This window comes from Pongo pygmaeus, chromosome 8 (genome assembly GCF_028885625.2).
Source record: "Pongo pygmaeus isolate AG05252 chromosome 8, NHGRI_mPonPyg2-v2.0_pri, whole genome shotgun sequence".
Taxonomy (NCBI): domain Eukaryota; kingdom Metazoa; phylum Chordata; class Mammalia; order Primates; family Hominidae; genus Pongo; species Pongo pygmaeus.
The window spans coordinates 138,777,532-138,791,057 of record NC_072381.2 but is presented as its reverse complement, the minus strand read 5'-3'; the positions used below and the strand labels follow the sequence as shown (position 1 = coordinate 138,791,057).

The 13,526-nt window shown below is 61.1% G+C and overlaps 2 protein-coding genes across 3 annotated transcripts in view; both read right to left on the bottom strand.

Moving 5' to 3' along the window:
- Positions 1 to 484: 484 nt before the first annotated feature.
- Positions 485 to 1,863, bottom strand: UTF1 (undifferentiated embryonic cell transcription factor 1). The gene is made up of 2 exons (XM_054504016.2): positions 1,206 to 1,863; positions 485 to 1,076 (listed from the first exon to the last, which is right to left on the bottom strand). The coding sequence occupies exons 1-2, from the start codon at positions 1,831 to 1,833 to the stop codon at positions 601 to 603; spliced, it is 1,104 nt and encodes a 367-aa protein (XP_054359991.2). The 5' UTR covers positions 1,834 to 1,863; the 3' UTR covers positions 485 to 600.
- A 4,111-nt stretch (positions 1,864 to 5,974) lies between these two features.
- The window catches only part of KNDC1 (kinase non-catalytic C-lobe domain containing 1), a 70,377-nt gene continuing 62,825 nt past the window's right edge, over positions 5,975 to 13,526 (bottom strand). For both annotated transcript variants that reach the window (XM_054504007.2, XM_054504008.2), the window contains exons 27-30: positions 11,496 to 11,618; positions 11,359 to 11,418; positions 10,353 to 10,510; positions 5,975 to 7,767 (exon numbers count right to left, since the gene is read on the bottom strand). In XM_054504007.2, the coding sequence (XP_054359982.1) occupies positions 7,536 to 7,767; positions 10,353 to 10,510; positions 11,359 to 11,418; positions 11,496 to 11,618 (573 nt within the window). In that variant the 3' untranslated portion in view covers positions 5,975 to 7,535. The remainder of the gene's footprint in view (positions 7,768 to 10,352; positions 10,511 to 11,358; positions 11,419 to 11,495; positions 11,619 to 13,526) is intronic.

Here is a 13,526-nt window from a genome sequence, read left to right as displayed (position 1 = left end):
CCAGGACCTGGGAGAGTTCAGCCGGGTGGTTCAAGACTGCCCGAGGCCATGGGAGGACCTTCGGAACCCCCCATGCTACTCCTGGGTCAAAGGGGGTTTTCTGCTGGGCAGTGTGGAGGCGACCACTCTAACCCCTACCCCTGCATTGAGTGAAGAGGTGGGATCAGCCTCAGTTTCTCTCCGGACCCCCTTCGTTTTACTCAGTGGGGCTCCCTGGGAGGGGCAGGGAGAGTCCGGTGTGGCTTTGAGAACCGGGTGTGTGACCAGAACCCGGCAGCAGGCACCATGCCCACCACCCTCGAGCCTGGCCTCCTGGGCCTACATTTGGGTGCACCCCACGGAGCTCTGTCTACACTTTAGGAGCGAGTGGGAGCCCCTCTCTGTGATGAGAGCGTTGCAACCCTGCCCTGACCTTCGCAGCCCCAGCACTGCAGGGCGTCACTCCCTCCCCGCTTCCAGACCCGCACTCCTACACAGCCCGGAGTCTAGGAAAACAATCCTTTTATTGAACCTACCCAAGAACGGGAGTGGGAAGGCAGCAGGAGAGGTCAAGGCGGAGGGGCCTCGGCCTGGAGAGGGGAGACTGGCCGCAGCCGGGACTCACTGGCACGGGTCCCTGAGGACCCCTCGCTCGGCGGCCGCGCTGCCCAAAATGAAGCCCACGGCCAGGGACACTGTCTGGTCGAAGGCGCCGCGCAGCTGCTCCACGTGCTGGTTCAAGGTCAGCAGCTGGTCGCGCAGCGGGCCCAGGATGTTCGCGATGTCGCCCAGGTGCCCCAGGGTCTGCAGCAGGGCGGCGTTCAGCGACGGGGGCGCGGCCGGAGGGGGCGCGCAGGCCTCGGGGCGGCCGGGCGGCGAGTCGGGCTCTTCGCGGGCCGGGGGTGGCGGCGGGGACCCGGGGCCGCGGACGGGCGCGCGGTCCTCGGGGATGCAGGTGGCGAGTGCGGTCGGGGCGGGGGCTGGCGGGGAGCTGGGCGCGCGGGAGGCGTCCGCAGACTTCGGCGGGGACGGGCTAAAGCGGAGCGTCCAGGTGGGGTCCGCGTCGGGGTCGCGGGCGGTGGGCAGCGGGGTGGCGTCTGGGAACGCGGAGCAGGCGGTCGGGCGGATATTCGGGGGGCGCCCCCGCCCCTCCCCCGCAGCCCTCGGCCGCCCCGGGTCCCTCCGCAGCCCTCGGCTCCACCTGGCCCCCCCAGTCCCCCGCCTACCTGGTTCGCTGGGAGCCGGCGCGTGCGCGTTGGGGACCAGGCGGCGGCCGCGCTGGGGGCGCCCGGACCCCGGGGAGCGGCGGCGAGGCCGTTTGCGCCCGTTGTCGCCCAGCAGCCCCATGAGCTTCCGGATCTGCTCGTCGAAGGGCCCGGGCGGCTGGCCGTGCGCCTCGCGAAACTTGTCTTTAAGGAACTTGTAGCGGCGGCGGCACTGCGCTGGGGTGCGGCGCACCTGCTGCTGGGCCAGCGCGGCCGACACGCGGCGGTAGGTGGGCAAGGCCTGGCGGCGGTCCAGGAGCAGCGCGCGCCACACGGCCGGTTGCAGCAGCGTCCCCAGCAGCAGCTCCGTCTCCCGGGCGCTCCAGGGCGTGCGCTGCGCCGAGCCTGGGGACACCGGCAACCCGAGTTCCCCCAGCGCGCTGGGCGAGGCGGGCCTCCGGGGCGGGGTCCCCGGGGCGTCTCCGGGCGTCCGCGGCTCGGGGTCGGGGCTGGCGGGCGAGGGCGGCGCGGGGGGCGCGAGCGGGGGCGGCCTGCGGGGCCGGAGCAGCATCCCGGGGCCGGGGCGCGGCGCGTGAGGATGGGGAGAGGGTCGGACGCCGCCCGGGCCGCCCACACGCGTTCTGAGCATCCCGCGCCGCCGTCCCTCCGTCCCAGCCGGGTCTACGCGACCCTCCCACCATCCCCGCCCCGCCCCGCGCGCCCCGCCCCGCCCGCCCGCCGGGTCCTAAGGGGTCCGTCCTGGCGCTGCGGCCGGGAAGACGCAGAGCAAAGCCTGGCTTCGGTCGGAAACGGGGGGTCCTCAGCGGTTCTGTTCTTAAAGCCGTTTAACTGAGGTGCCGCGATGCCCAAGCCCCGGCGGCTCCGTTCGTTTTTAGCCGTGCCGAGCCTACCCCCGCCCCCGTCGAGGTGTGTGCGGGGCCCCTCCCGCTCCGGAAGGCGCTGGCGCCCCCTTGTCCGGCCCCCAGTGCTGTCCCCGCCCCCGCCCCCGCCCCCGCCCGGGCTTGGCACCTGTACGCGAGGGGTCCCGAGGACCCACCCGGGTCCCAGTGGGAGTCGCCAGGCCAGGGGATGGGTGGGAGAAGCCGCGCCAGCCGCGGGAATGGGTGTCGGAATTCACGCGCTCGCAGAAGTGACTTTTTAAATCTGAACTTCCATCTGCAGCGCGTCTGCAGCCCGCATCCCTGGGAGGAGGAAATTCTCTTCCTATTAAATGCTTTTCCTCCTCGCCGCACGGCGCCGAATCCTTCTGTCTCCTGGGTCTCTTCTGGGCCGTGGCAGCTTCTCGCGTCCTCGACACCGTTGAGGACGGGCCAGGTGTTTGGTTGAATGTTCCTCGACTTGGGTTTGCCTGGTGTCTTCCTGTGATCGGATTGGGGTGGTGGGTTTTTGGAAGGAAGGCGCAGGGGTGGAGCCTCGCCCCTCCTGCCTTGTGGCTCAGCACCGGTGAGGTCCGCTCCGTGCTGGGGTGCGGACTGTCTGCCACGCTTGCAGTCTTCAGGTATCGCCTTTACATCCCTGCTCCGGTCACTGGAATCCGGCCCCTCAGCCCATCCCCAGCTCATGGGGAGAGTAATTAGGCCCCACCTCCTGGAGGGGTGTCTGTATTTTCTGGGATTTTTCTGTAAGGAGGTTTGTCTCTCTGCCTGTTGATTTATCTACTCAGTCATTTATTTCTACAGTGTGGGCTCGTGTATATTTATTTTATCCTTTAGGTCATAACCCGATGCTGTTATTATTTATTTATTTTAAAAGTTCCGTTTGTTTTTATTATTTTTTACAAATGGGGTCTCTTTCTGTCACTCAGGCTGGAGTGCAGTGGCCCGATCACAGCTCACTGTAGCCTTGAACTCTTGGGCCCAAGTGATCCTCCAGCCTCAGCTTCCTTGGTAGCTGGGACTACATGTGTGCACCACCACACTCAGCTAGTTTTTTTTTTTTTTCACTTTTTGTAGGGACAGGGTCTTGCTATGTTGCCCAGGCTCGTCTTGAACTCCTGAGCTCAAATGATCCTCCTGCCTGGGCCTCCCAACGTGCTGAGATTACAGAAGTAAGCCCCTGTGCCCGGCTTTTATTTATATTTTTGCTCATATTGTTCCCGCTTTGGCCATTGAAAGTCTTCTCACCTCTTCCTCTCTTCCTGTGTCCTTTTGAAACCCCCTCCCAGCTCCCTGGCACTACAGGATGCTCCTGCCTCATCTGGTCCTTTGCTGACCCTGGCCCTAGAATCAGCTTTTCAGACACTTCTCAAGAAATCTGTGGTTCCTGGCCAGGCACTCATACACGTGGCTCACACCTGTATTCCTAGCACTTGGGGAGGCTGAGGTGGGCAGATCTCCTGAGGCCAGGAGTTTGAGACTGACCTGGGCAATATAGTGAGACCCCCATCTCTGCAAAAAAATTAAAAATAGCCGAGTGTAGTAGCAGGTGCCTGTAGTTCCAGCTACTTGGGAGGCTGAGGTGGGAGGATGTCCTTTTGCTCAGGAGGTTAAGCCTGCAGTGTACCGTGATCACCTGACTGCACTCCAGCTTGGGTGACAGGGCAAGACCGTCTTAAAAAACAAAAAGAAAAGGAGGGGCGTGCAGGAGTGGTGGCTGTAATCCCAGCACTTTGGGAGGCCGGGAGGATCACCTGAGGTCAGGAGTCTGAGACCAGCCTGGCCAACATGGTGAAACCCCGTCTCTACTAAAAATACAAAAATTAGCGAGGCGATGGGTGTGCACCTGTCATCCCAGCTTCTAGGGAGGCTGAGGAAGGAGAATTGCTTGAACCTTGGAGGTGGATCTCAAAAAAAAAAAAAAAAAAAGGCCGGGTGCGGTGGCTCAAACCTGTTGACACCCAGCACTTTGGGAGGCCGAGGCGGGCAGATCACGAGGTCAGGAGATTGAGACCATCCTGGCTAACACGGTGAAACCCGTCTCTACTAAAAATACAAAAAATTAGCCAGGTATCGTGGCATGTGCCTGTAATCCCAGCTACTCAGGAGGCTGAGGCAGGAGAATCGCTTGAACCCAGGAGGTGGAGGTTGCAGTGAGCCAAGATCGCACCACTGCACTCCAGCCTGGGTGACAGAGCGAGACTCCGTCTCAAAAAAAAAAACCAAAAACCTAGAAAGATTTTTAATAACAGGGTTGGGGGTGCTAGGGGCATCTGATGGGTGGTGATCAGAGATGATGGTGCACAGGACGCCAGCGCAGACTGTCCAGCCCACAGTGGCACTGCAGTGCACGGCACAGCCCGCCATGAACCCACCTGGGACAAAGCCAGGAAGTGGATGACGGCGTAGGGGACAGAGCTGGAAAGTAGATGACAGCGTGGGGGACAGAGCCGGGAAGTGGATGACAGCGTGGGGGACAGAGCCGGGAAGTGGATGAGGGCGTGGGGGACAGAGCCGGGAAGTGGATGACGGCGTGGGGGACAGAGCCGGGAAGTGGATGAGGGCGTGGGGGACAGAGCCGGGAAGTGGATGAGGGCGTGGGGGACAGAGCCGGGAAGTGGATGACGGCGTGGGGGACAGAGCCGGGAAGTGGATGAGGGCGTGGGGGACAGAGCCGGGAAGTGGATGACGGCGTGGGGGACAGAGCTGGGAAGTGGATGACGGCGTGGGGGACAGAGCTGGGAAGTGGATGACGGCGTGGGGGACAGAGCTGGGAAGTGGATGAGGGCGTGGGGGACAGAGCCGGGAAGTGGATGGCGCCGAGGAGCGAGGCTCATAGGGTTGCTGGCTGTCAGCTCTCCAAGAGAAAAGTCCTGTGCTCAGCGGAGCTGAGTTTATTGGAGCCACTGCAGTGAGGGGTCCGGCCTGCATGGCGTGGGGGATGAGGACACACACATGACCAGGACCAGGGCCCCCTGTCTGGGGCAGCTCCTGTCCAGCACAATTGGACTCCACCATCTTGTCTTCTCGGCTTTTCCTGGGCCTCCCTCCAGGCGGATAACCGCACCGTTCATCACAGGAACTTCCCGAAAGACCCATCAGCTCTTTTCCCCAAAGCATCCACAGTTTACAATCCCAAAACCGTCGGAAGCCTTGGCCGTGAGCCTCTCCCTGAGTGGTGTCCACCAGTCTTACCCTATGACAACTGTGAGAGCGTCGTTTCCCGGGCCACCAGCCCCACCTGCAGGAGCTTCCCCTTCTGGCCTCCCTCTCCACTTTGGTCAGAGCTACGGCTTGTACCGTGATGACGGGGGACCCAGCTCTGTCTTGCCCACAGGGCTGCCAGGTGGGAACTGGCTGGGCTGGGCAGAGTTTAGGGCAGGTTGACCCAAGAACAGCCATGGGTCTGTGCAAATAGCCTGTAAGAGCTGACGGACAGACGCCCGTCCTGATCTTGGATGAAGACACTGCACGTCCAGCATGAGGGACGTCCTTTTTGTCAATGGAGGGGCGAGCCTGGATGTGTGCACACATGAGCGTGGTTTTGGGAGTCCGTTCTTTTAGGCTATTTGCAGTCACAGCCAGAAGCAAGTGTTTCCTACCCCAGCAGGTACGTTTGCTTGTTCCCACGGCCTGGGAGTTTTGGCGGCAGCTTTTCTCCTGGCGGGGCGTGAGTTGCGACACACGTCTGGCAGACCCAGGCCTTTCTCTGCGGCATCAGAGGGCGTCGCTGTGGACCGGCAGGTTGGTTTTCAGTCCTGGGTTGAGCACATCTCGCACCTGGAGTCCTTGTGAGCACCTGTAAGGGGCCTTTGTGCGGCCATAAAGGAAACCATCTCGACCTGCAGAGGTCACCTTGGGGACCCACAGAGTGACCACACAGCAGCGGCTGGTAGAAAGGACTTTATTCAGAAATTGGTGCCAGGACAGGAGGGAGCCATGCGGACAGTCGCGCTGAAGCCTGAGCCCAGTGCTCCCCCGGGGTCAGTCCTGACCGCTGGAATGTTGATTTGCACTGGGCACCATCTTCGTTAAATACAAAACCTGAAAATGCGGGCAGGGGTCAGCAGAACATAATCCATATAAAAGCTTAAAAAAAAGTGAACTGCATTTCGTGGCCAGGACGCCGACTTCCTCTCATGTTACATCGAAGCAGGGCCCAGATGTCTCCGGTGAATTTATGTGGGAAAACACATCTTGACATTAAAAATGCAGCGATTTGTCACAGGTCACGGTTTTCCTAGAAATGCCACTAGCTGGCTGCTCTGAAGAATGACTAATTCTAAAACTCGAAAGCACAACCCTGGGTCTTGTGATTGGCACCGTGAGAGCCACACGGAGCTGGGGCCGTGCCCGGGGCTCTGGCCACCCAGCTGCAGAGGCCAGTGTGGATCTGACTGCGCGGGTCTCCCATGGCCCTGGCCGAGGGGCTCCACACCAGCTGCCTGGGGTCCAAGAACCTGAGCAAGGGCTCAGGGCCGTGGAGGCAGCGCACTTCCTGTCTCTGGCGAAGCGTGAGTGTGTGGCGAGCTGTGGAGGCAGGGCTGCGGGCGCACATGCATGGCTGCTGGAGGTGGTGGGCAGCGGCAGCCCCTGGGGCATGAGATGGGTGGGGGCACTCTCAGGGACCCCCGCCACAGAACCTCTGTCTTGGAGCTGCTCTGAGTGTCCTCTCCAGAAAGCAGGGCCTTTGCCCGGGCACGGCCGCCTCACCAAGGGCTGTTCTAAGCTGGGGGGCCCTGGGCCCTGGGGGAGCAGGCCCAGCCCAAGGTGCCTGCTCCAGCAGCAGGCCTTGGGCACCTGGGGGTCTGGGCTGGGGAGGAGGGGCACTGGGCAAGGAAGGGGAGAGGGGTTCTGGGTCTGGATTGTGGGGGGTGAACCCAGGCAGGGTCTCAGATGGGAGGTCTCGGAGCCCCTGGGAGCTGCGGTTGACATGACATGCTCAGAGGTCAGCTTTGGTCCTTCGTTGCTCAGCCAGCCGAGGCTGGCTCAGAAACCTGCTCAGGGAGGAGCTACTCTGAAGTCTGTTGAGTCGGTGGTGGAGGCTGTTGCTGTTTTGTGGGGGAGTCGCTGAGAGCTGGGTAAGAGCCACTTATCTGTGTGTGAGAAGTGCAGACAGGATAAGAGCCACTTATCTGTGTGAGAGGCGCAGACAGGCACAAAACTCCTGGGAAGCTGTCTTTCATTTTCATTTTTAAATTTAACTTTTTAATTCTAGCAGAAACACGCAAACCTCCAAGACTCTTGTGCCCGTCCTGGCTCCGTCTGCTGGGTGGAGACCAGCTCTGCCTGTCCCCGTGGGGTCCCCTGAGCCTCCACCTCCTGGTCCAGCTCCCCAGGGCTCGGGGGCGGAGGGGCCTTGATAACGGCCGGGCCTGAGACACGGCTCCCACCTCCCGGCCCGCCCCCCGCAGTCGGATTCGGATCTGGAATTCCACACCAGGCCTGAGCTCGGCTACTGGAATGTGGCCTTCATCCTCCGTAGCTTGTCCTGAATCTTCCGCGAGTGCTTATCGCCGGAGACCTGGTGGAAGTTGGCCCTGCTGTCTGCGGCGAGCGTGGAAATGTCGGCACCGCTGAACTGGGCAATCCTCTGCTTGAGGTACGACTGGAGCTTGGGGTCGGGGCTGAAGGTGTAAGGGTTCTCCTGGAATGCGTGCACCTGGCTCACCACCTTCGCGATGTTCCTTCCGTTGGGGAAAGAAGAGACGTTAGTTTGCACAGGGCAGGGGTGTGGCTTCCATGGGGAGGGAGTCCCCCCGCGTTCTTAGGAATCATTTGGACTAAACCTTTTCACCGTGTAAATTCTGAAGGGTGGGTTTTCTGTATTTATTAGCGAGGTGAATCTCACGTCACTACTCAGACCGAAAATTTCCGTCTGTCTGACTGTCCATCCATCCACATTTCAGTCCACACACGCTTACGGAAACCCTGCAGGCTCAGGCTTGTCCGTGCCGAGCGTCCCAAGCAGAGTCAAGCCCAGTTGGCCGCAGGGACTGCAGCTGAGAGGACGAGGCAGGCAAGGGACTCCCTGCTGCCGTGCAGAGCGTTCACATTCATACCTGGGAATCGCCATGGCCGGGGCCCAGGGCCGGATTCCCGGGACAGCTGGTTGTTGACGGTGACCAGCACACTACAGAATATAACGGAGAAAACTGGCCAGTCAGGAGCAGGAGCCCTCAGCCAGGCCTGGGCACACTGATGCCACAGACAGACGCCCTGTCCTGATTTTGGATGGAAACACCACATGCCCAGTGTGAGGGACAAAGAAAGGGACGTCCATTATGGCAAAGAAAGGGCAAGCCTGGATGTACTCACACACACACGCTGGGAAGAGCATGCCTGGATGGGCTCACACACGCCGGGAAGAGCATGCCTGGATGGGCTGTCTCTCACACACACACACACACACACACACGCCGGGAAGAGCATGCCTAGATGTGCTCTCTCACACACACACACACACACACACACGCCGGGAAGAGCATCCCTGGATGTGCTCACACACACACACATGCCGGGAAGAGCATGCTTGGATGGGCTCTCACACACACGGGGATGCTGGGAAGGGCAGATCTGGAGGCGCTCACATACGCACGTGGACGCCGTGGTGAGCAAGCGCCACTCTTGGCTTGTTTTCTTTCCTGATTGAGCATCATCTTAAGTTTTGTTTTTTTTTTGAGATGGAGTTTCACTCTTGCCGCTCAGGCTGGAGTGCAGTGGCGTGATCTCGGCTCACTGCAAGCTCTGCCTCCAGGTTTCATGCCATTCTCCTGCCTCAGCCTCCCGAGTCGCTGGGACTACAGGCGCCCGCCACCACGCCCAGCTAATTTTTGTATTTTTAGTAGAGACGGGGTTTCACCACGTTAGCTAGGATGGTCTCGATCTCCTGACCTTGTGATCCGCCTGCCTCAGCCTCCTAAAGTGCTGGGATTATAGGCGTGAGCCACCACACCCAGCCTTTTTTTTAAGACGCTGTTTCACTCTTGTCGTCCAGGCTGGAGTGCAGTGGCGTGATCTCAGCTCACTGCAGCCTCCGCCTCCTGGGTTCAAGTGATTCTCCTGCCTCAACCTCTTGAGTAGCTGGGATTACAGGCGCCAGCTACCACACCCAGCTAATTTTTTGTATTTTTAGTAGAGATGGGGTTTCACCATGTTGGCCAGGCTGGTCTTGAACGCCTGACCTCAGGTGATCTGTCTGCCTCGGCCTCCCAAAGTGTTAGGGTTACTGGCGTGAGCTGCTGCGTTCAGCCTACCTAGGGTTACAGGCGTGAGCCGCCGCACCTGGCCTACTTTAGTTTTTAGCTTCTCTTTTGCTGACGTGGGTTTTCTGATCTCTTACAATGAGCATACGTTTATGGCATATTATAATTATTGTTTTTAAATTGGTGCCTATCTAAGAAGGGGACCTTCACCTATCAGGCTGAGGATCCATAGGCACCTGGTCCACTGGGCACTGCTCCCCAAGTGAGGCCATCCACCGTGGGGGAGGGTGGAGCCGCCGTGGCCTGGGCAGCCTCCACCTGACCGTGTGTGGACAACGGCAGGCGACGAGATGAGACGGGAGGGTGGGAGATTGTGAGTGAGGCCGAGCTTGGGGCTGTGGGCACCTGAGGGCCATCGGACACACCGGCCTGGGGCTCCGAGGAGAGGCTGGCCCACGTGCCTCACCAGGTGGAAGAGCCCTGTGGGTCGTGGCGGTGGGTTTACAGCCAGCCCCAGTCTGCGCCTCCCAGGTGGTGTGCAAGGTGGACAGCAGGACCACAGGGACAGGCTGAGGACTGATCCTGGGTCCCACGTGGACGTCTCTAGGGAGAGGGGTCTGAGGGGGAGCAGGGACACTGTGGCACCCAGCAGTCAGGACGGGTTGCTGCCGGGCAGCCTCTGTGCTGCAGAGACCCTCAGGGTGGGGTGGAAAATGTGCCTGGGTCCCAACACGAGGGTCCCTAGAGACCACGGGGAGTGTTTTGGGACCATGGACAGCAGGAGTGCAGGAAATGCTCCAGATTTGCAGAGAAGGAGGTGGCTGGAGGTTATCCTGGGTAGAGGGAGGTCTGAGGCTGTGAGTGCCAAGCGAGGGGCAAGGTACCCAGGCCTCTGAAAAGCAGGGACAGGAGGAGAGGTGCCACCGGAGACTGCCCCACCTGGGCGTGTGCCCATCTGAGCCCCTCCTCTGCTGGATGCGCGGCCGCCTGAGCCCCTCCTCTCTTGGGCGTGTGCCCGCCTGAGCCCCGCCCCACCTGGGCGCGTGCCCGCCTGAGCCCCTCCTGACCTGAGCTTGCTCCATCTGTGGGCCCCGTTGGTCATGGTGAAGCCACCTGTCTCCAGCTGCTGGATGTGCATGGCCAGGAGGTGGGCCGAGGGCAGGGTGGGCTGCGCCCGGAAGCGCCGCCCTTCCATCAGACACAGGCTGTCGCTCTTCAGGAAGACCTGGTGGTCCAGCCGGGACGGGGCCAGGGAGAGACACGGCCTGGTCAGTGCAGGAGCCTCAGCCCGGGCCAGCGCAGCCCAACCAGTCCCAGCTGGTCCTGCGTTCTCCACGCACTGGGTCTACCCGGCTCTCTGAATTAGCTTCCAGTCCCGAATGTGCCTGGATGGTTGGACTTGGCTCACACCTGCAGGGTCTTAAGCTTTCACGGCCCTGACAGCCGCTGGGAGGTTTTGTGCCTCCTGCTACTGAAATGGTGAGTCCCTTTCCTTGCTCTCTGCTGGACTCCAGGAAAGTGCCAGGTAACCCAGCTTCTCTAAATGAGACCCCGGCTGACCAGTGCAGGGCCCCGCGTCTGCGTGTCCAGCAAAGACACGCAGGAGCCCTCCCACCCGTGGACAGCTGTGGCTGGGGCTTGAGGCCGAGCTCTGAGACCCAGGATGGGGACAGGCTCTGGCTGCTCTGGGGCTCGTCTGTGTCATTTTTGGGGATGGCCGATCACTTCCAGCAGTGCTTCCTTGTTCGTCATCTGATGAGGCCACCCCTGCCGTCCTGGAGGACGTCCAGGTTGGTCAAGCGCAGGCCCCAGCCACAGACCTCAGTGCTCTCCTCTGGGCACCTGTGCTCTGTGTGAGGAGCTCAGACCAGCAAGGCCCCGTGACCGAGCAGGTGGGACACCTTTGCCCAGGTGGCAGCAGAGGCCCTGCCGGGAGAGGACCCCTGGGCCTTGGTGAGGCCACCTGCACGCTCTGTGGTGCCTGCGTCTGGGTGCGGCAGGCTCTGCACAGCAGGCCGTTTAGGAGAGGGCCTCGGGGGACCAAAGCTGCCCGGCCACGTAAAGTGCTGGTACCTCCACGGCTTTGAGCTCCTCCATGACCTCTGCTATCTTTGCAGGCAGAATTCTCCAGGCCTGAAATGAAAGTACAGGTGAGACTCCTGCGGCCGTGCGGGTGCCCACCCCCGCCTCGGGGCCCGAGGGGGACGCACGGGAGACTGCCTCACGGCCGGGTGCTCCAGCCCGCTCAGGATCTGCATGGCTGTCGCGAAGTTTCTCTGCTCATAGCAAGATTTTGCAATCAGCAAAAATTTGGACAGCAAGTTCACCTGCAGCTGCAATGAGAAAATGACACATTTAGCGTCTTCTGGTTTAAGATGAACAAAGGGAATATTTGAGAACCTGTTAAAATCACCCAGCTCCAAGACACAACAGTGTGTGCTGCATCACGTGTGTGGAAAGGAAGCGGCCGTGTGGACGCAGGTGAGCCGTGGCCATGGCCGTGGAGGGGCTGGGCTGGCGGGATGGGGTGGGCATGACTTGAAACAAAACAAAATAAAAGCAAAGCCTGATAATGTGGAAAGATGTGAAAAGAAGTCCACCCTCACTTCTCAAAAGCAAGATTGTGCCTGGACGCACCTCCCCAGGCAGCTTCAGGACTGGGAAAGGCGTCCCCACCCAGGGAGAGGCCGCTGTCTGTCCACAGGCAGATGGGGAGCCACACGCAGCTCCTTGCCTACCCCCCACCCGCTGCGCCGAGCCCGTGGCAGGAGCGTCTGGGTGCAGTCCGGGGCCGTGGCAGGAGCGTCTGGGTGCAGTCCGGGGCCGTGGCAGGAGCGTCTGGGTGCAGTCCGGGGCCGTGGCAGGAGCGTCTGGGTGCAGTCCGGGGCCGTGGCAGGAGCGTCTGGGTGCAGTCCGGGGCCGTGGCAGGAGCGTCTGGGTGCAGTCCGGGGCCGTGGCAGGAGCGTCTGGGTGCAGTCCGGGGCCGTGGCAGGAGCGTCTGGGTGCAGTCCGGGGCCGTGGCAGGAGCGTCTGGGTGCAGTCCGGGCCCGTGGCAGGAGCGTCTGGGTGCAGTCCGGGCCCGTGGCAGGAGCGTCTGGGTGCAGTCCGGGCCCGTGGCAGGAGCGTCTGGGTGCAGTCCGGGCCCGTGGCAGGAGCGTCTGGGTGCAGTCCGGGCCCGTGGCAGGAGCGTCTGGGTGCAGTCCGGGCCCGTGGCAGGAGCGTCTGGGTGCAGTCCGGGCCCGTGGCAGGAGCGTCTGGGTGCAGTCCGGGCCCGTGGCAGGAGTGTCTGGGTGCAGTCCGGGCCCGTGGCAGGAGTGTTTGGGTGCAGTCCGGGCTGTGGCAGGAGTGTTTGGGTGCAGTCCGGGGTGGGCGCCTGAGTGCCGTCCCCTCCTCTGAGGCTCTGTGGCTGGCGGTGACGACCTTGCTGGTCTTGGTTGGAACACCCCATGGGTGGTGAATTCCTCACCCGGCAGGATTCGTATTCTGAGCTGTCCCGAAGGGCTGCATTCTTGGATCCACTTCCAGGACTTCAGGAAGATTCTGGAGAACTCAGCTGACCCCTCCTGTTGGAGCTGCCTGTCCCTGAGGAATCACCTTGGCCTGGGCTATCCTTTGGTGGAAACCAAGGCTGCAGAGTCCAGCTGGACGCCGTCCCCTGGATCGACTCCTTTTTTTTTTTTTTTTTTTGAGATGGAGTCTTGCTCTGTGGCCCAGGCTGGAATGCAGTGGCGCGATCTTGGCTCAGTGCAGCCTCTGCCTCTTGGGTTCAAGTGATTCTCCTGCCTCAGCCTCCTAAGGAGCTGGGATTACAGACGTGATAATTTTTGTATTTTTAGTAGAGACGGGGTTTCCCCATGTCGGCCAGGCTGGTTTTGAACTCCTGATCTCGTGATCTGCCTGCCCCAGCCTCCCAAAGTGCTGGGATTACAGGCATGCTAATTTTTGTATTTTTAGTACAGATGGGGTTTCACCATGTCAGCCAGGCTGGTCTCGAACTCCTGACCTCGTGATCTGCCCGCCTTGGACTCCCAAAGTGCTGGGATTACAGGCGTGATAATTTTTGTATTTTTAGTGGAGATGGGGTTTCACCATGTTGGTCAGGCAGGTCTTGAACTCCTGATCTCATGATCTGCCTGCCTCGGCCTCCCACAGTGCTGGGATTAGAGGCGTGAGCCACTGCGCCCAGCCCCCGGGCTCAACTCCTGTCTGCAGGGCCCCTGTGCAGCTGAAGGCACCTCATA

Excerpts from the sequence above, each read along its gene's own strand:
- UTF1 (XM_054504016.2), bottom strand. The coding sequence starts at position 1,833 with ATGCTCAGAACGCGTGTGGGCGGCCCGGGCGGCGTCCGACCCTCTCCC. Across the intron at positions 1,077-1,205 it reads GCCGGCTCCCAGCGAACCAG|ACGCCACCCCGCTGCCCACC; the intron begins GTAGGCGGGGGA and ends CCGCGTTCCCAG.